This window comes from Cupressus sempervirens, chromosome 1, assembly GCF_028749045.1.
Source record: "Cupressus sempervirens isolate cs-2001-9-10 chromosome 1, ASM2874904v1, whole genome shotgun sequence".
In the NCBI taxonomy this organism is placed as follows: Eukaryota; Viridiplantae; Streptophyta; class Pinopsida; order Cupressales; family Cupressaceae; genus Cupressus; species Cupressus sempervirens.
Window position 1 is genome coordinate 699397851 of NC_143118.1, and position 25419 is coordinate 699423269.

General features: G+C 33.7%; 1 protein-coding gene across 5 annotated transcripts in view; it reads right to left on the bottom strand.

Moving 5' to 3' along the window:
• The window catches only part of LOC149579863 (uncharacterized), a 289230-nt gene that overhangs the window by 244032 nt on the left and 19779 nt on the right, over window positions 1-25419 (bottom strand). For 2 of the 5 annotated variants that reach the window (XM_089787355.1, XM_089787346.1), the window contains exon 5: window positions 8383-9360. The exons of the other annotated variants lie outside the window; for them this stretch is intronic. In XM_089787355.1, coding sequence (XP_089643481.1) covers window positions 9235-9360 — 126 coding nt within the window. In that variant the 3' untranslated portion in view covers window positions 8383-9234. Of the gene's footprint in view, window positions 1-8382; window positions 9361-25419 lie in introns of those variants that run through there. 5 annotated transcript variants of the gene reach the window in all.

Sequence of the window (25419 nt, forward strand, 5' to 3'; positions counted from 1 at the left end):
TGAAACATTTGGAACTAGCCCTTCAAAGGCTACACAAAAAGAAGTTGGAAATTAATCTTGAAAAGTGTGCATTCATGCAAACAAAATTGACATTCTTTGGCTTTTACATCTCAAAGAGTACCTTAAAGATGGATCCTAAAATGGTTGGGGCTATCCTCAATTGCCCAACCCCTAAAATAGTAGGGGAAGTCAGAAGTTTCCATGGATTGGAAACATTTTATAGGAAATTTGTCAAAAACTTTAGCCATATATGTGCACCTCTTTTGGATACCATCAAGGTAGGCAAGAAGATATAGTTTCAATGGACTACTCAAGAAGGTGAGTCATTTAAATACTTGAAAGGTAGGGTAGCATAGTATCCAATCTTGGCACTGCCTACCTTCAACAAATTGTTCATAGTAGAAATTGATGCCATAGGAGCAGTTCTTAGTCAAGAGGGAAGACTAGTGGCTTTCTTCACTGAAAAACTAAATGATGCCAAGAAAATCTACAGTACATATGACCTAGAACTATATGTTATGGTTCAAGCTCTAAAGAAATGGAGTCGGTACTTGCTTCCTAAGAAATTAATTGTCTATATAGACAATTATGCACTAAGCTTCCTCAATAGCCAAGACATGTTGAGTTGCTTACACATGAAGTGGGTTGAGCAACTCCAAGCCTTCACATTTTCAATCAAACATAAGAATGGTATTGCAAACATAGTAGCATATTTTCTCAACGGGAGAGTCACCTTTGTTGGAAGAAGTCCAAGTGAAAATTATATGGATTGATGCCCTTAAGTAGTTATACAAGGATGATCCAGACTTTGAGTAAATTCATAAGGTTTTTTCTACATTATTTGATGCATATAACACAATATATTATGAATATTTATTGCAGAATGGTTTTTTGTTCAAAGGACAACTTTGCATTCCTAGATGCTCCATGAGGGAAAATCTAATCAAAGAGAAGCATTTTTCTATGTTAGGAGGTCATTTTGGGGTTGACAAAACTCTAGAACTCCTAAGGATAATCTTTGATTTCTCCTACCCATTTTTCTTTGGTAGATAATGGGGATGTTATTCGCTCTCTAGCTACGGTGGTGGATACTCTCTATCCCTCTATTGTCACCATGGTTGCTGCTCCTGTGGCTTCTGTTGTTGAGGCTCACCGTTCTCCTACTACTCAGTCTCTGGTTGTTGTGGTGAGATTTTTGATGAGATCTCCACATACGTGGAGTACTACTCTTCTTCATTTACTATTTTTCATTTTAGGGGATTTTGGCCCCCTTTATTAGGCCTACATGCTTGGATTTCCAAATATTAGCAACCTATCACTTCAAATTTACCCTTTGGCATGGGCCTTTTTTATTGTGAAATTTACAAATGTTGAAGATAGAAATTCTATCTTGTGTCATGGTTTCTCTTGGGAAGAGAGGTTTCCCATAATGGCCAAACCTTGGCATAAGGATTTTGACCCAACATCTGAATCCTTTACTAAGATTCCTCTTTCGGTAAGGTTGTCGAATCTTCTCATTCACTTTTGGCTAGATTCAGTCTTGGAGGCTATGGGGGAGGCCGTTGGGGACTTCTTGTTGGTTGATTCAACATCTTCCAATGTGTAAAGAATGACATATGCTCACAATGTTGTTGAGATTGATGTTTCCAAGGGGCTCCCTAAAATGATTAAGTTGGCCTCTCCAAATGGTTATTGGATTCAACTTCTTGATTATGAAGGTATTCCCTTCTAGGGTAAACTTTAAGAAACACCCCGCTAGAAAAAGATATAAATTATTGGTGAATCTTTCATTATTTTGAAAAACCAAATTATTTTTATCAGTGAATCTCTCAACTTTTTAATTTTAAATATTATTTTCATGGGCGATTATTTTGGAATCATAATTTTTGAGTAGAAAATATTGGCAAATCTCAATAATAATAAGAAGTTCGCTAATCATCGTGGAGTATTAAAAATCAAAATTGAACATGTTTTATCTCATGGAAATTATGAGGATAATTACATTATATTTTAAATTTATAGTGAAAACTAAATATTGGTAATATATCCCTAAAGTAACTAATAATTATGGCAATTATTGGTGAATTAATTTTAATTTCTTTGATAATATATAATATTTAGGTGAATCTAATTTAATCATGTATCAAATATTGTGGTGAATCTTTGAGTTAAAAAAAAATTATAAGATAAAATATTGAGCGATTTTAAATAATTTAGAACTAAATTTAATAAAAATAAGGTGATTTAGGTTGCATTAAATCTTAAATTATTAGCGAAATTACTACCAAAAAAATTATAAAATTCACAAAATTATGAGTATTCACCACTGAAAAATATACTATTCCCTTCAGATGTAGGAAATGCCATAAGACTGGCCATCTTGTTGCGTGATGCTCTTTTGATAAGGTTAGATTGAAGAAATCATCTTCTTAGTTGTTGAGGGCTTCAAATGATCACTATACAATTTAGAAAGTATCCACAGTTGTGGATGGGTTGGATAGCTCTTCTCAGAATGTTCTTTCTTTGGTGGAGGACTTTGTTGCTTTCTCTGATGATTCAAATGTTGTCCCTATGGCGGTGACCAAGAATGTTCTAGTTGTCCCTTCATCTATTATTGAAATTGTTGATTTGAATTTTGTCCCTCTAGCTACTCTATTTCAGAATGGTTTTGTTGTCCCTTCTTCTATTGTTTTCCAGAACACATGTGTTGGTGCTATTTCAATTGTTTTATCTCTTGCAGTGAGGGTGTTGCGAGGTTACTTGTGGGATTGAATTCTTGTTTCGCAAAAGGATACTAGGAAGGTGTAGGATGGATGGACATCAGTAAAAGGAAAAAAAAGTCAAGTCCTCCAAACCTTTGTTTGATATGTCTTTACATTCTCAAAAGATAAGACTAAAATGTAAATCTTGATGGTTGGTATTGTATAATGTTTCGGGTCCTTTCAAAACTTGTTGCTCGTCTGCTCTTTTAGAGGGTGTCCCTTTTTGTATGGCTCTCCTGGCCTTCTTTGGTCCATTCTTTCTTTGTTGTTTTTTTTGGTTCAGGACTTGATGTCTATTTCTTTTGTAAACTGATAGGTTTTAGGCACCCCTTAAAACCTATTTTATTTAATCATAAACTATCATTGGCCCAAGTTACCTACTGATGTCAGAAAATATGTTGAGTCTTGAATAATATGTGAAAGAAAAAAGGGAGTAAGGACAATTCAAGGTCTTTACTAGCCCTTATCTAATCCAACCAAGCCATGGGATAGTGTGAGCATGGATTTTGTCTTAGGCCTTCCAAGGACAAGACAAGGTTTTAATAGTATTTTTGTTATTGTAGATAGATTTAGTAATATTGCTCATTTTGTTCATTGTAAGATCTCTAATGATGCTTCACATATCGCTAACTTGTTTTTTAAAGTAGTCAGGATTCATGGATTACCAACATCCATTATCTCATATAGAGATGTGAAATTCCAAGGTCACTTTTCGAGGACCTTACGGAAAAAGTTGGGCTCAAATATTTCCTTCAGTTTTTCCTACCATCAATAAACAGATGGGTAGAATGAAGTAGTCAACAGACCATTAGGAAACCTTTTAAGGTATATGACAAAGAAACATGAGCAAACATGGGATGTGATCCTCCCTCAAGAAGAATTTTCCTTCAATGACTCAATCAACAGGGAAGGCACCATTCCAAGTAAACTATGGATTCCATCCTAGAGGAGTCATGGAATTGAAAGACTTACCAAGTGAGTTGAAAACCAGTGCACAAGGTGAAGAATTCTTACCATGGATCAAACAAATTCATGATCAGGTCAAAGATACTTTGAATCAAAACATTGTAAGATACAATCAATAGACATATAAGAAAATGAGACATGTTTCATTCAAAGAAGGAGATCAAGTATGGGCTTAATTGAACAAAGAGAGACTACCAAGGGGACACACAAAATTGTAAATGAGGAAGATTGGACCCTGTCAAATATTGCACAAATTTGGAGAGAATGCACATGAAATTTCATTCCCTCCTAACATATTAATTTCTCCTATCTTTAATGTTTCTGATCTCACCCTTTTCAAAGGTGATGCAGGTACAAATGATATAATGCGGGATGCTAATGAACATGCAGAATGGATCAAGGATCTACCACCTAGCCAACCACTTTAGTTGGACAAGATTTTGGATTCTAAGGTAGTCAAGAAGACAAGAAAGAAGACCTATCAAGTGGAAGGGTCTTCCAGACATGGATGCTACCTGGATGAGTGAAAAATGTATTGTTAGGCATGGCACCTCTGTTCAACAACTATCCTCAAGTGGGACTTGAGTTTTTCAAAAAATGGAGTATGGTGTAGGAGCACCTAACCCTCCATTCTTCATAGCATCTATCATGAGTTCTACTCAAAGGCATTTTTTCCTAAGAGACATAAGTAGAAATAGTTATCTAATAAATCAAGCCTACTTGTAAGGCCTAGTCACTATTGGTGTTTTATAAACCATGGGTTTTTTTGCTATGGTCATTGGGCACATCTTATTCCTCAGATAAGATAGGTGTGTTCTTAGGTTTCTAAAACTATGTACTCAGCTAACACTGAGAATCCTTTTTTGACCGACCCAACTTGGCATGGTCTTGGAGCTCGGCATGGTCTGGGAGCACAACAATGTATGAGAATTACTAGTGTAGAGTTTGTGCTAACTTTTCGTCGTTAACCAACCCAACTCAGTCAACACTGTCTCTAAACTCAATTAACACTAAAATGCTTGGCACATATGGGGAATTGTCTTCAATGATCGAGTAGGCTTAGCTAATACTGGCTTCTTAGCAAGGCTAACAATTTTTTGTTGCATTTAACAAACTTTTACCTAATCACTCCCAACAATAAAAACCTTTGAAAATTGGTTGGATTAGTTGAGAAATGTCTTAAAATAGCCCTTTCAAGTGGGTGGAAGATGCACATAGAATATGTAATTTTTCTTTTTGAATGAATAAAAGATTTCATTCTTCTTGTAACACACTACATTTCCATAGTGTATGGACTAGTGTGGAATGGTACATGTGAATAAACGATTGAATTGAAATCTTGAACTTCTTAGTAGAATAATACAATTGGTTTGAGGCTTTGAAGTGCTCTACAACTAAAGTTATCATAACTTCTTCATCGACGCACCAAAACCCTCCATTTAGTGACTAGTTTTAGGAATGATGTCCTAACTTGCATTCCCACATGGGAATTCTATGCAACTTGGTAAAATGCAAGTTAGGAGGATGTACAATATGGTCATTGAAGGATGGGAGATGGAAAGAAAGGCTTCTAATTTTGCTAGCAAGCCCTAGGCCAAACATCTCTATGTGTTTAGTACAAGACAACGGGTGTTGAAGTATTGCAAGCACTTGGGGGGTGGATGAAACCAATTGAAAGGTGATATTTCCTAGTTGGTATCCTAACTTGGTCAATCATTGATCTTGTGTCTCCTTCACAAAACCTAGCAATTAGGCATAAAGGGCAATTTTGCTATCTATGATCCTTGGAAACAAGATTGGAAAACCAAACCCACTAGTTTCATTTGGAGAAATATTTTGGAACCTTTCCACTCCTCTATAAACTCATAGGTACCCACTTCAAGCATAAACCTAGTATTTGGGGAATTTGTGCTTAAGACCTAGTTGGCTCTTTTGGCTGCCTAGGCTACATTTTTGTGTAACTTTTTTTGAAAGGTGTAGAGCCCTCTCTTGACTCCATTTTGGTGTGTTTGAAGTAGTTCAAAGCCACACTACAACATTGCTTCTTGTTTAATGGATAGCTTTACATCAAGGAGTTGATCCAATATTGAGAGCACCATATAGGATGACCACGCATGAGCTTAGTGAGCTCAAGATTCAATTGGAAGAGATCTTGGAGAAAGGTATTCAAACTAGTATGTCACCTTGGGGTGTATAAGTAATCTTCGTGAAGAAGAAGATGGATCACTTAGGTTGTGCATTGATTATCAATAGTTGAACAAAGTTACCATGAAGAATAGATATCCACTTCCTAGGGTTGATGATCTCTTTGATCAATTAAAGGGTGCCTGAGGATTCTCCAAGATATATCTGAAGTTGGGTTATCATTAGTTGGTCGTAGAGAGTGATATCCATAATATTGTATTTTGTACGAGGTATGGTCACTATGAGTTTACTGTGGTACCATTTGGCCTCACGAATTCTCCAATGGCATTCATGAGCCTCATGAATGGAGTATTATGTAGCTACTTGGATAAGTTTGTAGTTGTGTTCCTAGATGATATTTTGATATATTCTCGTAACGAGAAGGAGCACGAGGAGAACATGAGATAGGTTTTGTAGAGGTTGAGAGAGAACCAATTCTTTGGTACCATGTCAAAGTGTGCATTCTGTTGACCTAAGGTACATTATTTGGGTCATGTTATATAAGATGATGGGATCTCAGCAGACCCATCAAAGATTCAAGCCATTATGGATTGTGTCATGCCCAAAAATTAGGACAAAAACACACCAACAATTTTTTTAAGGTAATAACAACTATGTTAAACACATATTAACATCAAATACATTGTGGAAGAATGACAACGTAATTTAGTGAATTTTGAGTCACAAGGTTTAGAAAAAAATTACATTTTGATTATATTTCATGAGGATGCAAAATCGATACCCAAACTTACTGCACTCATTCAAAACCATAAGTTATAGTACTATAGGACCACTTAGTTTGGGTTCACTAAGTCAAGTGATTAAACAATAGTTTCATGTTTACTAAGGTATGACATCATGTTTGAGAAACATTTTATGGCTTCCAAGTTCCTAAGTTGAATCCAAATAGATAGGTTTAGTTTTAGTAAGGTTTAATTCACATGTTTCACTTTCTGACATAAGGGTGGAAAACTACCTCAACATTGACTAATTCAAGTTTTGACCATAATTAATGGTTAAGTCAACCTGACTTAATTATATTGCACTCCACATCATTAGATTTGATCAATAACATAAGTTACATTAGGTTAGAGTTCAATACTATCCCCTATTATAGTTTACTAGGTCAATCTAGTTAGAAGAAACTAATTCTGCATTTAAAGGTTAATCTATCATTATATATACTAATATTTAATTCTGGTTATTAGCATAACTGATTAAAATGTACTATACATGTCATCTAACACATCTTCTAACATAACCCGAGTCATATAATCAAGTTATCTAGTCAATACTAACTTATAACACATTCTAGCCTTTAATAATAAATTTTTCATTAACAACCTTCCAAGTAGAAATTCTAATAAAATTTTGGTGCTTAATTTCTAATACTAAATTCAGCACGCACGCACATTGAAAATCCAAAATAAAACAACTTAACATTAAATTTCTAACTAAACCATTTTAATTCGTACCCATTACTTAACTACTAAGATAATGTTATCTATTAACAACTATTATTAAACCCTAACATAAAATTTTAAATCCCTAAATACAATTATAAATATCACACATGACCCTTAACCCCTTTCCATTATATCCTAAATATATGCATTAATTTACAAAGCAAAACTAATCACCATTAAGCACTAATCTAAACACTCTTAAATCTACCTACTAATTACTAACTATTACCAAAATTACTAAAAACAAAACAACATTACCCACAAAGTTATTAAATAATATAATTTATAATCACCTTTATACTAATCCAACTCATTAAACACTAACACATATATACTAAATACTAATATCTAACTTAACATTCTAATATATTCTAAACCCTACCCACTTTTTTCCTTAATCCCCATCACCTTGGAAGGAAATGGAAAAAGGTTTTGAAAAAGGTTAAAGAAGGGTAAAACTTTACAAGGTTTATATTTGAATTCCTAATTTACTCCAGCCCAAGTCAATTCCATATGAGGAATTTTACGACACAATCAGAAAGGGGGGAAGGGTGTTGTGGCATGCTAGAGTGGGCTAGGAAGTGATGGGAGGTGGTGGAGTTCAAGGAAAGTAAAGTGGGTAAGTTTCAAAAGAGGAGAAAGTATATTATCTCATTCTTTTTTTTGAGCATGGGATATGTATCTCAAGTGGCCTATTTATTAATATTTATTTATTGTCCATGGAAAGGGAAATTGGTATGGGGAGGGATTTAATTCCCTTCCTTACAATTTCTAACATCCTGTAGGTGCAAATTTGGATTTTTCCAATGCATTTTTTTAAAGTTTCATAAATGTTCTAATGGGTTTTATGGGTATATTTATAACATACATATAATGTATTTAGGTGCATTTTCTATAAGTTTAGGAGGTGATAGAAATGATATTCATGTTTAATATTGATCTGATGAACGGATCTAGACTAATTGCAGTATTGAATGCTTAATAAATTTTAAAAAAATCACAACTTAGCGAAAGTCTTAATACATTTATCATCAATGAAATCAAAACTTAAGGTGAGAAACAGAATTGAGAGAGAAGAAGATAAGAAGATGCAAACAGAGTTTGATTTTGGAGTTCGCCACAAACATGACTACGTCTCCGGGTCGGCTCCAATAGAGTACGACCAATCCGATTATTCTCTAAAAAGATTACAAATGCACCAAGACTTATCCCCTTAAACACATCAGCATAACATGCCCTCGACATCATAATAGTCTTCAAAAATCTCCTGAACATTCTCCTGTTCTCACCCCCTGAATGCTTTTCCAAAGCCTCCTACCCCCATTTTATACATCAAATTTAGCCAAAAATGGGCTAAAACAATTAACCAACATAATCCCCCATTTTGATTACATATTTCGAATTTACCCCTTTTACCATTATTTTGTTATGATCTCACACCAAAATTAAGGGTTTGTTTTCAACAAATACCCTTATTCAAATAAGATTGGGCGGATTTGTTATGCATAGATAACAACTCTTCCCTTAATATTTTAAATACCATAAATAGCCCATTGGTTGGCCTTAATTTTAGGAGGCCAATGGTTAGGAGTTCAACTCCCATTATCTCATTCCTTTAATTCGAATTAAATAGCTATTTTAATTTTAATTTGAATGTTTTCCCTCTCTTTATGATTTTGTGATGGCATGCTGATGTCATCAAAATCCATACTTTTACTTTAATTTGAAACCATCATAACTTTTATATTCGATCTCTGTTCTTGATAAAACGAACGCCATTGGAAAGCTTTTGATCAGCTCTTTCATTTGGAATCCATTGTCAAATACTTTTGAGATGTTCCAATTTTGCCCCTTATCTAGCCCTCTGGTCTGCCTGTTGCCCAAAACTTTGACCGAGTGTAACTTCTACATCCGGACTCCGTTTTTGTCTGTTCAAGTTGCGTTGAAATCAGGATGCTGAGATCTTTCTGATGGTGCAAATTCTAGAGAGAAATAAGACACTTCAATTTTCACTGAAAATATCCACCGGATCAAATATTTTAGATTGGATTTTAATATTTATATATTGCCTTACCATTGAATAAATTTGGTTAGATTAAGGTGCATCTAAAGGTTAGATATATAAATTTCAACATTGGATTCAAGTCATGAACTTTTAGGAAGAACTATTCAAACTATAATTTAAATAGCACATACAAAATTAAGATCCTATCAATATCAACCTTTTTCTTACATTATTGAATTCCAAGATTTCAATTAATAATTTATGGACTAATCAACTCTAAAACTATATTACAACAATGTATCTAAAGATAAGAATGAATTGAAATCAATTGAAATATTATCACATAGCATACACCTTTTTATACAATAAACTTCATTCCTATTATCAATTATGGAATTTACAACATTGGTTCCATTTCATAGATCTAAATCAAGATACAAATTCTTCATCATTACATGAATGCAAGATACACAAGGTGTGACAATTGAGAAGTCTCCACACAAAGTGACTCAAGGAGCACCATCAAGATTCCAATCCATGTTTGCTCCATCTTAAAGTCTATACAAATCTACAAATATACACAAGGCATACCATTGATAGCTCAACTCCCAACCTAGGCCTCAATGAGGCCACCCAACGAGCTAAGAGAAACAATAGCCAACCAAGTGACATCCAAATCTAATTTAGAAACACATGAATGCAACATAAGAAACCCATCCAAGGTATCCACAAACGAGTTTCATTTTAAACCCATGACAAGGGGTGAAGGTGGATCTTCCATGTACAAGATGCCAATGAAGAACATACAAAAAAAGCCTCTTACAAGGCTAAATATCGCATACAACTTCCACACTCATGTCTCCTTCTCTCCCCAAAAACAAGATCAGTTTGCATTGGCAAGCAATGCCCCATACACCTTTCCTTATTCCTTCTTCTCACCATGAGAAGAGACTCTATTCTATCATGGAGTCCCCTAGACATGGCCACTTCTTCTGTATCCAAGGTTGAGTAATGCCATCACTCCCTTCCCAATTCCTTTAATAAAAAAAGAGAACATAAAAAAAGATTGCAAACATACCCAAAATCTCATCCCTCACATGATATTAAGTACAAACATAAACTAAACACATGTAGAAGATTTGAAAGCACATAATTAAGTTATTCAAAACATAAACAAGCATCCATGGAAATGGAGGTAACCAACCTTCACAAGATGTTATTGGAAAATGAAGTCTGAGAAGAGCTTATCACTCTTGCTACTCCAATTCCAAAATCTAAATTCTCTAAAAATAGAGAGTGGGTGAACACCCACTAACTTCTCTAAGGGCCTCTAAATAAGCTTCTAAATACCACCTACCTAAGATGACAATAAATTCATAATTGACCCTAAGCCTCTTGGTCATCAACATGTTACTACCATATATGCAAGTCTTGAGCAAAAGTATGGACTTGGGAAGGATCATAAAGTTGTTCAATTTTTGGAACAAATAGAAAATGAGATATATTGACAATCACTAGGAATTTCTAAAATTGTTGAACAGATCCCCAGTCCATACCCCTACAATTTAGGCACTTAGATTTCATTAAAATAGGCTTCTATGGCCACTTTTTGGCCTCTACAAATGGCTTAAAAATTTTGAATTCAAAAACCCTAATGGTGAGACTTTACAAATTAACTCTAATAGAGGGAGATTAAATTAGGCTCCTAATCAAGTCAGTCTTAGTTTAAAAGGTTACATTTCCAACCCTAATTGTCATTCAATTAACACATGCACATAACAAGTGTCAAGAGACACTATAAAATTTACTTTACATAAACATTCAACATGTCACAAAATGAAAAATAAAATAATCTAACACATACACTTAGATTATGGTTACAAATTAAATCACAAATAAAATAATATAACACATACATTTAGATTACGATTACAAATTAAATCACTTTATCAACAAGGTTTGAATCCTTTCATTAGATTCAATCTTGGTTTTACAATTTGCATGTAGGGTCGGTTATTATTTCTTTGATTAATTTCACGGTAAAATATCTTACACACTCAATTTGAATATCAGTAGTTCAATAAATCTCGTGTGCGTGTCTGTGTCTGTGTCTATGTCTGTGTGTTTGTGTCTATGTCTTTGTCTGTGTGTCTATGTCTGTGTGTCTATTTCTGTGTGTGTTTGTCTCTATGTCTGTGTCTGTGTGTCTGTGTATGTGTCTGTGTGTTTGTGTCTGTGTCTGTGTCTCTATGTGTGTGTCTGTGTCTGTGTCTATGTCTGTGTGTGTGTGTGTGTGCATGTGCACGTGTGTGCGTGTATGTGCATGTGTGCATGCGTGTGTCTGTGTCTGTGTCTGTGTCTGTGTGTGCGCGCATGCACGTGTGTGTGTCTGTGTGTCTGTGTGTGCGTGTGTGTGTCTGTGTGTTTGTGTCTCTATGTGCATGCGTGCGTGTGAATATATATACAAATATATATAAATGGAATTTACATAATCAAATTGGTCAAAAAATTATAACTTTCATTTCAATAACTTTTCTCATTTCTGCACATAAGTTGAATATAATTGATTTCATAATTGAAATGGTGATATATTCGGGTAAGGGCAAGAAGTTGGATTTCACTTTTGGGCAAAAAGTGCAAGTGTTTTTCCTTTTTTTTAATTTCTTGTCAATTGATGTCAAAATTTGAGGCATTTAGAGATTGAATATTAAAAAGCTTCAAAAATAAAAATTGTAATGTTCAGAATCTACTTTTTGAATATGTAATTTATTTGTGTACCCATATGATTTTTTTTTAGTATGGATCTTTAAAAACCACTTTTTTGAAAATGCATGTTTCAGCACCATACCACACTCATGTAAGGAGAACATTTTTTTTTTAATTAACTTCTTATTGGCTATAAAGCTACATTTTAAAACCTCTCATGTAGTCATGCCATAATTTGATCCAAAAAAAAAAAAATTTAACTTCAAAAGAATTGTATGTAGATTGATGACATAAATTAATTTAAGAAAAATCATAAAATAAAAAATTTATTAAAGTTTTAGTGAACTTTGATATTTTACATTTAGGTACCACCTTTGATTAAAAAGTTATGCAAAAATAATAAATAAAATCATAACACTATAAAATTTATATTTCTGAAATTACGACAATGAGAACTCTAATGAATTTTTGTTTCGTAAAAAAAATTGATTGGAAAGACCCTCTAAAAATTATGGCAAGGTATGAATTTGTCAGTTAAATGTCATAGCCAGATATTGAGAGGTCAAGGCATAGACTTGGTCTCACCACGCTTATCTGGAACCAAAATCTAAGGCAGAAGAAAGAAATATTGCCCCATGTTGTAAGAAATAGGTACCCATTATTTGAAAATTAAAAATGGGTGCTCATTTTGAAAAAGTAAAATCAACATTGAAAATACATTTAGAGTGCATTTAAAATCCCAAAAAAATTTAAAAATTTTGAAATTTTTAAAAACAGGCACCTGATTTTTTTAAATGGGTAGCCATTTTTTATTTTTAAAAAATGGGTGCCCGTTTTTTAAAATATCATTTTTTTATTTTTTCAAAAACAAGCACCTAATTTTTAAACAAATGGGTACCTATTTTTTGAATTTCAAATCAAGCACCCAAGCCCAATACGAGTGCCCATTTTTTTAAAACCAATACCCTTTTCTAAAAGAGCATGATCTCAATCCACCGACTTCCACAAAATTGAGATCCAGCTTCTTGCTTCCAGCCATACATAAATCTGAATCACTTACTAAAATAAACCATTCCAATACATGGATATACCTAAAACATAACAAATTAACATAATTAAGCATATTAAAATAATCATCACATGACATGAATAATACATATAAATGTCCAGTCCATTGAATAATGTTTCAAACATATCAAATCATAATATGTCAAAATAAGTGTATCAACTGAGCTATGATGAGTTGGGGTGAGCCTGACATCCTCCCCCACTAGGCATGAATTTCCTTCTGGAGTTCACAAAAAAGGTATGGGTACTGAGATCTCATTTGTGTTGAGTCCTCCTGTAAAGTCGTGATCTCATCATAACAATCCCACTAGACCTTAGCCTGGTCCACCTCTCAGCCTCGAAGTACAAGGATTTGATAGACCATAATACGAATGTGCTTCAAGGCTAGTTGCTTGTCTGGATCTACCTACGAGGCATCCCAATCTATAATGTGAGACTTGTTATATATGTATCCTCGAAGTATAAAAACATGGAACACATCGTGGATGCATGGCAAGCTAGGTGGCAAGGCTAGACGATATGCCACATGTCCTATCCTCTCTAAAATCTCAAAAGATCTAAAAAACCAAAGTGTTAACTTAGAGCCCTTTCTAAATTGAATCAAACTCTTGTATGGTCACACTCTCAAGAAGACTCTATCTCTGACTCTATACTCTCGATCAATCCTCTTTACATCTGTATATTTCTTCTACCTATCTTGTGCCTCTTTAAAACATTGTCTAATCAATACCACCCGGTACTTCATCTCTCTGACTAACCAAGGACCAATAGATACTCTATCCTTGATCATATTCGAACTCAAAGGTGTTTTGCACGGTCTACCATACAAGGTCTGATAAGGTGGCATACCTATGGATGAATGGTGCCCATTATTATAGGTAAACTTGAAAAGATGCAAGTATTCTCCCCACTTGACCTAATGGTTCATCACGTACATGTACAACGTATCCTCTAATACTTGATTAACTCTCTTGGTCTAGCCACCATTTTGGGGATGGTACATTGTACTAAAATTTAAACTAGTGCCCAATGTCATCTATAACTCTCTTCAAAAGGTTGATGTAAACAATGAGTCTCTATTAGAGATGATCTTACAAGGAATACCATGAACTCTGATAATATTCCAGAAGAACACCTATGCAATTGTCTCGTGTTGTGAAAGTAGTATACATGGATGAAAACTAAGCAACCTTGGTCAACATGTCAACTATCACAAAAATAGCATCATGGTAGCGAGAAGACATGGAAAGACCAATGATAAAGTTTATAGAAATAATATTCCACTTTCACTCAGCAATCTCATGTGGTTGTAGAAGTCCACCAGGATAACAGTGTTGTGTCTTCATCCTTCGACACTCAAGACATCATACAATAATGCTAGCAATCTATACCCTCATACCTAGCCAATGGTATAGTTGTCTCAAACTTGCATGTAACTTCTTAACATCAAGGTGTGCTTCATAAGGTGTTATGTGAGTCTCGAGTACAATGAACTCACGCAAATTCCCAATGGAAGATACATCAATATGTCCTCTATAATGTAATAGTCCATTAGACTCTAATGAATACTCAGAATTATTTCCTTTTAAGGGTCTCTAAGAATGCACCAACTGACAAACCTCTGCATATAGCTCATCCTCTAGCAAATGAAATATGATACACTCTCTCAAATCAATGCAAGTAGTCACAGATGAAAGCTCGTAGTGCTTCCTACTCAAGGCATTTACAACCACATTCGCATTCCCCTTGATGTAATGAACATCAGAGTTGTACTCACAATTGAACTCCATACACCTTCTTTGCCTGACATTAAGGTCTGGTTGTGTGAATATGTACTGCAAGCTCTAATGATCAAAATGAAACTCGAATCTATGACTTAGAAGGAAGTGCTGCCACCTCACTATTTAACATGTACCACTATTGCAAGCTCTAGGTTGTCAGTAGGGTAATTAAGCTCATAAATCTTCAACTTCATAGGCTCATAGGAAATAGGTTGTCCATCCTGCATAAGCATTGCCCATATACTATCCAATGATGCATCTGTACAGACCACAAAATTTGCAAAAGGATTTGGCACTGCAATGATTAGTGCAGTCATGAGGGCTCTTTTGAGCTCTTGGAAAGCCCTCTCACACTACTCTTTCTATTCATATTGCATCCCCTTTCTCTGAAGAGATTTGATAGGGTGTGCCAATTGAGAGAATCTCATAATGAATCATCTATAATATCCTGCTAACCCCATGAAACTCCTCACCTTAGTGACACTAATTGTTGTTGGCCAATCCATAATCGCATGAATCTTCAATGGGTCTACTATGATCCCACCGCCTGATATAACATAACCCAAATAATATATCTCTAGTCAAAAAAATGCACACTTTGACAATTTGCCAAATAGTTGGTTCTCTCTCAACCTCTGTAAAACCTATCTCAAGTACCCTTCATGCTCTTCATCATGAGAATGTACCACTATATCATCTAGGAAAATAACCACAATTTTTTTTTAAAGGTATGAAATACTGCATTCATGAGGCTTGTGAATACAGTTGGAGCATTTATGAGATTAAATGGTGCCACATTGAACTTGTAGTGATCATTCCTCATACAAAATACAGTCATGTGGATATTACTATCCATAATTCTCAATTGATGATATCTTGACTTTAGGTCTACTTTTGAGAATACTTAGGCCACTATATATTTGTCCCTATGGACACTCTCACTATGTGACTCATGCCACCACAAGTGTAGCACGGTCCACAAGTATGAATATGTACACCTTGTTATCTAGACTTTTGTAGATTTTCAGTCCTATTAGACCCACTGTAACCACCCCTAGAGGATTGTTGAGACCTCATTGTCTATGTCTCTGGGGCTTGTGTCCTCTAGTCTTGTTTAGAACCCTATGACTACTACTACTTGGGTTTAGAGACATGATAACCCTATGATGGTTTCTGCTTTGAGTCCTATTGTGGTTTCTACTACTAGAGCTACTAGCCCTTAAAAGGACCTTGGTAAGTGACTCTAATTCCCTTTCCAAAGGGCTCTTTGTTGCCTTGACTTTTGGGTAGAGGAGTTTTGGGTCTGAGACTAATCTTAGGACTCCTGTGTAGTGCAAATATCCTTAGCCACAAGGGTCATCTCAATTGTCTCTGAATGTGATAGGAAAAGTTAGGCGTATTGTATCATGAAGAGACATATTAAGTCCCTTAGTGAAATGATGGATCATTAATTTTTTGTCCTTCATGTAATCAACATATGGAAGGAGCTTGAGAAACCAACTCTCATACTGAGTCATTGTGAGACCTCTCTACTAAAGATCATGGAACTTCTCTATCTACCTCTATCTTAAATGCTTAGAGAGATACATCTCACAAAAATAGGCTACAAAAGACAACTAAGTAAGTGTGTCCATCCTCACTCCACTTACAAACTCTTCCTATTGTCACCAAGTGGAGGCATTGTCTCCTAGGAGATGGATTGGAAGTCGTGCCTTCAATTTACTTCTATAAGGGCATAATCTAAGGCATCATTGTAAGCTTTCTAGCCAGGCCTCCACTAGTGATTTGTTTGCGGATCTCAAAAATAAAGGTGGCTGGAGTCGTAACAACTCATTGATCTCATCTCCAACATCTCTAGGTGGTCTACTAGGTGGTTGCTCTAACTGATCCACTAACTCACCCTCATGATCTCCTTGTCCCCCAACCTGTCTAGGTGGAGGACTCGTTCTCTTCTCTAACATTTTCCCTCCCTCCTCCTAGAATATGTGCTTCATCACCCATAAGAATCTGCTACTTGGTCTATATTATAGGTGGCAATATCTATTGAACTACCGCAATTGGGTTTTGAAGAGCATCCAAAATATCTTAGTCAGGATTCTCTAGTAGTGAACTAGGACTAGAAATTTGCATTTATGAGTATGATTTTGATATTCATTACATCAAGGGGAAGAAGACCATAGATGCAGATGCCTGGAGTAGAAGGCACCATGAGCTTTCATCTGTCACTGCTTGAATTGATTTGAGATAGCATATTCTACATCATTTGCTAGAGGATATGTTATATGTAGAGGTTTGTCAGCTAGTACCTTCTCAGAAACTCTTAGAGGAAAAGTATTCAAAGTATTCATTGGAGTTTGATGGACTACTGTATCATAGAAGACATATCTATGTATCTTCCATTAGGGATTTGTACAAGTTTATTCTACTTGGGGCTCATAGAGCACCTTATGTAGCGCACCCTAGTGTTAAGAAGTTACATGCAGATTTGAGACAACTATACCGTCGATCAGGTATGACATTGCAGATTGCTAGTATTATTGCGAGATGTCTTGAGTGCCAGAGGGTAAAGGTAGAGCACCATCATCCTGGCAAGCTTCTATAACAACATAAGATTGTTGAGTGAAAGTGGGATAATATTTACCAGAGGATGTGTTATCTGTAGAGGGTTTTTAGTTAGTGCATTCTTAGAAACACTTAAAAAGAAAGTATTTGAAATATTCATTAGAGTCTAATAGACTACTGCATCATAGAGGACATATCTATGTACCTTCTATTGGGGATTTGCGCAAGTTTTTTGTACTGAGGCTCATAGAGAACCTTATGTAGTGCACCCATGTGTTAAGAAGTTATATACAGATTTGAGATTGCTAGTATTGTTGTGAGATGTCTTGAGTGCTAGATGGTGAAGGTGAAGCACCATCATCCTAGTGGGCTTCTACAGTCATATGAGATTGTTAAGTGGAAATAGAAAACTATTTTTATGGACTTTATTATTGATCTTCTCATGTCTTCTTGTCGCCATGATGTCATTTTGGTGATAGTTGACAAATTGACCAAGGTCACCAACTTCTCACCTATATGTACTACTTCTATAGCACCAGTCATTGCATAGGTGTTTTTTTAGGGTATTGTCAAGCTTCATGGCATTCCCTACAAGATCATCTCTTATAGAAATTTATTCTTCACATCAACCTTTTGGAGAGAGTTACAAGTAGCATTGAGCAATAGGCTCAATTTTAGTACAATGTACCATCCTCAAACAGACGATCAGACCGAGAGGGATAATCAGGTACTAGAGGATATGTTGTGCATGTACGTGACGGACCATCAGGTCAAGTGGGAGGAATACCGACATCTTGTTGAGTTTTCCTATTAAAATGGGCACCATTTATCCATAAGTATTCCAGCTTATCATGCCTTTTATGGTAGACTGTACAAGACACCTTTTGAGTTGGGACAAGATTAAGGATATAGTATCTACTAGTCCTTAGTTAGTTAGGAAGATGACGAAGAAAGTAGTTTTGATATGATAGCGTCTTGCACATGATAGGCAAAATAATTATTCAAATGTGAAGAAGGTTGATCAAGAGTATAGAGGTGGTGATATAATCTTCTTGAATGTGTGATTGCACAAGCTTCTAAATCATTTTGACAAGGGCTCTAAGTTAGCATCGCATTTTGTTGGACCTTTTGAGATCTTAAATAGGATATGATTAGTTGCATATCCTCTAGCATTTTCACCTAGCTTATCAAGTGTCCATGATGTGTTATATGTTTTTGTACTTTGAGGATATATATATATATATATATATATATATATATATATATATATATATATATATATATATATATATATATATATATATATATATATATATATATATATATATATATATATATATATAATCTCATAGCCCAAAGCACCCTTGCACTACAAGGAAGAGAGTTTGACCAGGTTAGGGTCCAATTCGAGTGTTATGTTAAGGTCACAACTTCATGGGAGGACACAGTGTAGATGAGAGCTCAATGTCCATATTTTTTGACGAACTGTAGAAGGAAGTTCATGTCTAGTGGTGGAAGATGTGCAAACTCACCCTAATCTATCATAGCTTAGTTGATACATTTATTTTGACATGTTATGATTTGATATTTTGTAGACATTGTTTGGTGGATTAAACTTTTACCAGTATGATTTATGTAACATGTGATGATTACTTTGGCATGCTTAATTATGATTATTTTGATGTTTTATGTATAGACACGTATTATAATGGTTATTTCACTAATTTGATTCTAATTGATGAATATGTTCACATTTCAATTATGAAAATTAGTTATGGTTATAATCAGATATAAAAATAGAAAAGTTTATTAAAAGGAGATTTATAATGTTTTAGTCAATTGATTATGCAAAGATATATGTGTTTTTATCAAACTACTGATATTCAAATTGAGTGCGTAGGAAAGTTACCATGGAATTAATTGGAGAAACATTAACCAACAATATGTGCAAACTGTAAAACCAAGGTTGAACCTAATTAAGAGATTTAAACCTCATTGTCAAGTGATTTAATTTGTAACCATAATCTAAATGTATGTATTAGGTTATTTCATTCTACATTTAGTGACTTGTCAAATGTTTGCATTGATGGTCGGGGGCATGTTGATGGCCAATGAACTTAGTGTCAATTCTAAATTTATTGCTATTAGTTGAGTGGGATTTGGAGGTCTTTTTAGAGGCCCTTGGAGAAGTTAGTGGGTGTTCACCCAATCTCTATCTTTATAGAAATTCGGTTTTTTGAGTTGGTGCAAGCAAGGGAAAATGAGATTCTTCTCAAACTTCATTTGTCATTGCATATTTTAAAGTTTGGTGACCTCCATTGCCATGGATTCTTGTTCATGTTTTCAATACCTTAGTTCGTGCTTGTAAATCTCTTGCATATGTGCATTTTATATTTTGTGGTATTGTAATGTGAGGGATGAGATTTTGGTTTTGTTTCAATCTTGTTCATATTTATTTCTTGATTTTGTTTGAGGGAATTGTGAAGGTAGTAATGGCATTACTCACCCTTGGATAGAGAAGAAATACCACGTGTGGAGGAAGGGGTTAGTTGGACTCCGTGGAAGTGTAGAGTCTCTTTTCATAGAGTGAAGAGGGAAAAAGACAAGGTTTATGGGCACTTGCTTGCCAATGCATATTGATCTTGTGTGGGGTAGATAAGGAGATGGGTGATCCCATAATAATAATCATATTTAAGAATACCAAAGTAATCATCACATGGCATAAATAATAATGGTAAAAGTCTAGTCCATTGAATAATGTCTCAAAAATATTGAATCATCATGTGTCAAAATAAATGTATCAACTAAGCTATGATAGGTCATGGTGAGGCCTTACATCCTCCACCACTAGGCACAAACTTCCTTCTATAGGTTGTCAAAAATATATTGTTATTGAGCTCTCGTACGTGTTGCACCTTCCCATGAAGTCATGATCTTATCATAATAATCCAATTGGACCCTAACTTGGTCCAACTCTTTGTCTTGTCACACAAGGGTCCATCGTGTTCTAGACCCTCTTTCCTAGTAACACAGACAAAAGCACAAGCAGATCCATACATTCGTGATCCATAGCCAGTAGTCGCAGCAGTTCCACCGATACGAGTAGCATACCTATGAACATATCCAGATCTAGACCCAGTCTTTCATTAATAATTTGACCTAATTTACATTTTTTCTCAAAGTGTCAAAGTCAGTTGATGTTCAATCGTTAATTAACCTATAATGAGTTAAACTCATATTTGAAAGTCTTAATGAATATACAATGTATTACAATTATGGTCATTAGAGAACTTACACTGAGCAACACAATTTGATATTTTTTATTTATAGTAGGAGATCATTTGATCCTAGTTTTAAGGGTCAAAACACCAATTTCTTTATTTTTTCTATAAAAAAATACCAAGTTTTTTTAAAAATGTATGATTGTGTGGACATAGTGGTCGTGCAAAAACATCTAAGTGTTTGCATGGAAATAGTATTCATGTGAACATATTTAAAGTGTTCATATGGATATATGTCTGTGAACATATCTGTCAAAAAAATTTGGCAGCCAAAATATATTTTTATATGTTTGCCTGAACTTGTACAAAAAGCTTATGTTCACATGAACACATAAATATGTCACTTTCACAATGAGGACAAATGTTTGAAATTGAAGGCGAATTTTATAAACTAAATGCAAAAAATTTTGAAGGCAGCGAAAAAAAAAAATTTTGATTTTTTTGTGGGAAAAAAGAAAAAAAGACAAAAGAAACATGCAAGGAAGAGATCCCATGAAGAACAAAGAAATCTTCACAAAACTTTGGCACGTTACCATAAAAATAAACAAGGTATGTAATTATACATATATATTAAATTTAATTATTTTCATGGTCTTGAATTTAATTATGTATCAATATCATTTTTTCTCTAATTTGATTCATTTATAAACATATTGTAAACAATCAACAAAATGAAGGTGATGAAAATAATTAAAGGAGTGTCAACACAAGTAGAAGAAGTACATAAGGGGGAAGGCTCAAGATCGCTCCCTACAAAAACTCAAACAATGAATTTTGCAGAAGGCTCAAGATCGCTTCCTGGGTATGTTCAAGATCATGGTCAACCAAACTATGCTCTTAAGTGGCAATACAAATTCAGAAAATCAGGGTTATGTCAACTTGACATGCAATTTTCTACTTGTTATTAACTTATATCAAAAAGTTGATAAAAAATAATCTCTATGAAATTGAATCTAGTTTCTAAACTACTATGACTTATCTCAAAAATATATAAATTGATTGGTCAAAATTTTGAATTTTAATACAATATTACAAAAATTTCAGAACAAAAATAACAAGTAGACATATGCCTGACCACTTTAATCAAAATCAAATAATAATATTTTTTAATAATATTCTAAATATAAGTAGTAGACTCATGCCTAGATGTGACACATATTTTTGGATATTTTTATTCTAAATAAATAATAATTAATTAATTTTTTACTTAAGTATTTTTGGAATAAAAAATATTTCATCTCTGACCACCTTAACTAATTCAAAACTCTGCAAAATTCAATTTTTCATTATTTTCCCTTATAGTAGAAGAAACATTGAATGAGATGCATCTTTTGGATTTAAAAAATGTTTTACCATTTGAAAGTTATGGTTGTTTTTCAAGTAGTGTATCAGTCAGCACTTTATACGTAACTCCACTAGAAAATAAGTAATAATTACTTACTAAACTCATAATTTGACAAACCTTACATTTATGGAAAGATAAGAACATTCTTAAAAAACACTTTTTATTTCATCAAATTTTGTTGAAAAAAAATTGTCAGCTACATGTTTGAAGTAAAAATCACATAAAAACAGGCCAAAAGCACATTTTTAGGATGTTTTCAAAGTTGACCATATAGGTTTGGTATCAAAAAGATATAGTAGACCTTATAAAGATATTAATTGTTTTAATTTAGTATCAAGGTGGGTAGGAAAAAAGTTGGAATAGATTTTGAAATGGTTTGAGATATTTTAGAACAACAAATTTTTCAGATCCCCACTTTTTGGCACACCATGCTCTTGCATATACCCTCGGACTATAAAAATTTAAGTAACAGAAGTCAGAGAAGGGTCAAATTCAGGTGCTCCTATTGGTATGAAGGAACTCATAAATATTACTCAAACTGTAAAGAATAAAATTTCTCATAAAAGATTAGATCATTTACTTAAAAAATGGATGTAGGTAAATTGAGAACAATTGCAACCATTGTTCAACCCCTAAGTATGTCTAAGAAAATGTTAATGAATAAGATGATAAGAGAAATAATGATTAAATTTGATAACATTGAATTACTTCAACAAGCTCAGTTACTTTCACTTTTTCTTATACAAAAGAAGTTGCAAGAGGCATTGAAATTGTTAGGTGTAGACACAACATCAAAGAAGATAGAATTTTCTAACATGCAAACTAATGTGACTGAAAACATAGGAAAGTGATCTCAAATGAAAATAGGTTCATAGCAAGAAAAGTGATGTTGATGTTTGTTGTAAATAAGAATATGACCCAAAATAGACAAGTATCTTCAATTTCATCTTAAATAAGTTTTATTAGAAATACAATGAGAGAATATGTCAAGAGAATATTCATTTTGGATGAGAGTAGTATAAAAGGCAATTGGGCAATTATGTATAGAGCACATCATTCTCCTAAGATTGATAAAGGATTCAAAAATTTAGTCATATCAATTTGGATTGATAACACTCATCCTTCATCAAACAGTAGAGATGTTATCAGGCATGGGATTGAATCTAGTTAATATGAACATCATACAAAACATTAGTTGGACACAGCACAGTATGAGTTATGTGTGTCATTTTGTAGTGAACATCCTAATATAAAAATTGAACAAATGTTGTTTGAAAGATTGAAGTCGTACTTTGTGAGGTCAAACAAAGTATTTAAAATTTGATCTCCAGTATTAAGTACTTTGAAATTTTTTAGAAGACACATAGTTTTCACACTACTCCGAATAGGCGAAGTGGGTTTATATCATTTATCTTATCTAGTTGGTCAAATAAATTGTATCAAAAGAATATGTGAAATATGTGGTGAATTGACTATTTTTCCTTTGAAATTTGAAAATATTGATGTAACAAAAAAAAGGTGAATTGCAAAAGTTACAAGTTTGTAAAGAATGAAACAAAGTTGGGGAAAGAGATAAAAAGGTTAAAATATTTTGAAGAGAAGTTACCTATTGTAACATTTATGAACAGATTTAAGAATTAGATTCAACCTTATATTTGTCACACATTTTTTGCAAAGTGACAAGCACAATAATTTCAAACATTGAGAGATAATTTTGTGCTTGAAATGATTCTATCAATCATTGATTTTGAAAAGAACTATTCCTTTGTTCATCAGAAAATAATTCAATCAGATTATTTCTTTTCTAAGTGGGCCACTATTATGGTACATATTTGTTATAGACATGCATAGTTAATTTTAGGTGGTGTTCAAAATACACTTGAAGCATGAGTCATTAAAAAAAGAATATCACTTTTATATAAGTGATGATAAAGAAAATGACATTCACTATGTAGAACATTGCTTCAATGTGTTGTTTTCTTGTTTGAAAGAAAGAGATATAAATATTGACAAACATTATGTTTGATCTAATAGATGTATTACGTGATTCAAATCATCTATAGAACATTTTATGCATTATATAGATATCATCGTAATAAAAATATAATAGAGTGGGCATGAAAAAGGTGAACATGATGGTGTTAGATCTTACATCAAATGTGCTTTGTGAAAGCATCTAATGAATTATAAGGGAGTTCGTATAAATAATACACATGATGCTGTTGAATGGTGTAAAACACATTTTGCATTAGACAATGTTGGGACATCATCAAGAAATGAGTCCACAAGTACCATATAGAGTATTTTGGGAGATAACAAGTATGGATGTATACATTTGTTTAAATTTTATGTAATTAAGTTTTAAAATTTAATTTTTAAGTTTTATCTTTATTTGTTGAAGTTTAAATTTGATTTGTTCATTTTTTTGTAATAAACTTAGGAGTCAATAGAAAAAAATATACATAGTTACAAGAGGATAAAAAAGACATGTTTATTACATTCGATCAGAAGTACAGATAATTTCAGTTACACATTGAAGACTATAACAATGCATCAATCAAACATGTGGATATACAGGTACATGACTTTGGGTACCACTTGATATTATCGATACATTTGATAAAGATGAAGATGAAATTTTTTATAATATTCCATTGATTTTTGACGATTTTAATCATATCTTTGGATTGGTGAAAGTGGGTAAGTATCATAAAAATTAATCTCAACTTGTTATTTAATTATCAATGAGTTGTCTTATATAATGTACATTTGCATACTTGTTCTGCAGAAGATGTCTTTGTAGTGATTGTTGAGCATGGAAATCATGAAGGTGTCAATTATTATTTATTATGATGCACTACAGTGAGGACAAAGCTATATGATCCTAAAGAAAGTGATTAAATGTTGTTCCCTGTAGGTATTATACACACATGTGCATGTACATATATGAATATATGTATGTGTTTGTGTGTGTGCATATAAATAACTTTATATCGATCAAATTTAATAAAATATTTAAATTTGTGGTGCAAGTTTTGTTGTGATACAAGGAACGTATTTGAAGCAAATTAAAATAGTCCAACATGGAATACACTTTGTTGATTATCAACCTAATAACAAAGTTTTACAATACAGCCACCTGGTTGTTGCCATCGGGCTTTGTCTACATCTAGTCAAATTTAAAGCGTAAACGTTGCAAGTGGAGACTAGACAGTGAAGATCGTGAGAAGATATTGCATGTTATAAATGAACATCATAGTTGAATTGGGCCTTGAAATACATGAGCACCATGG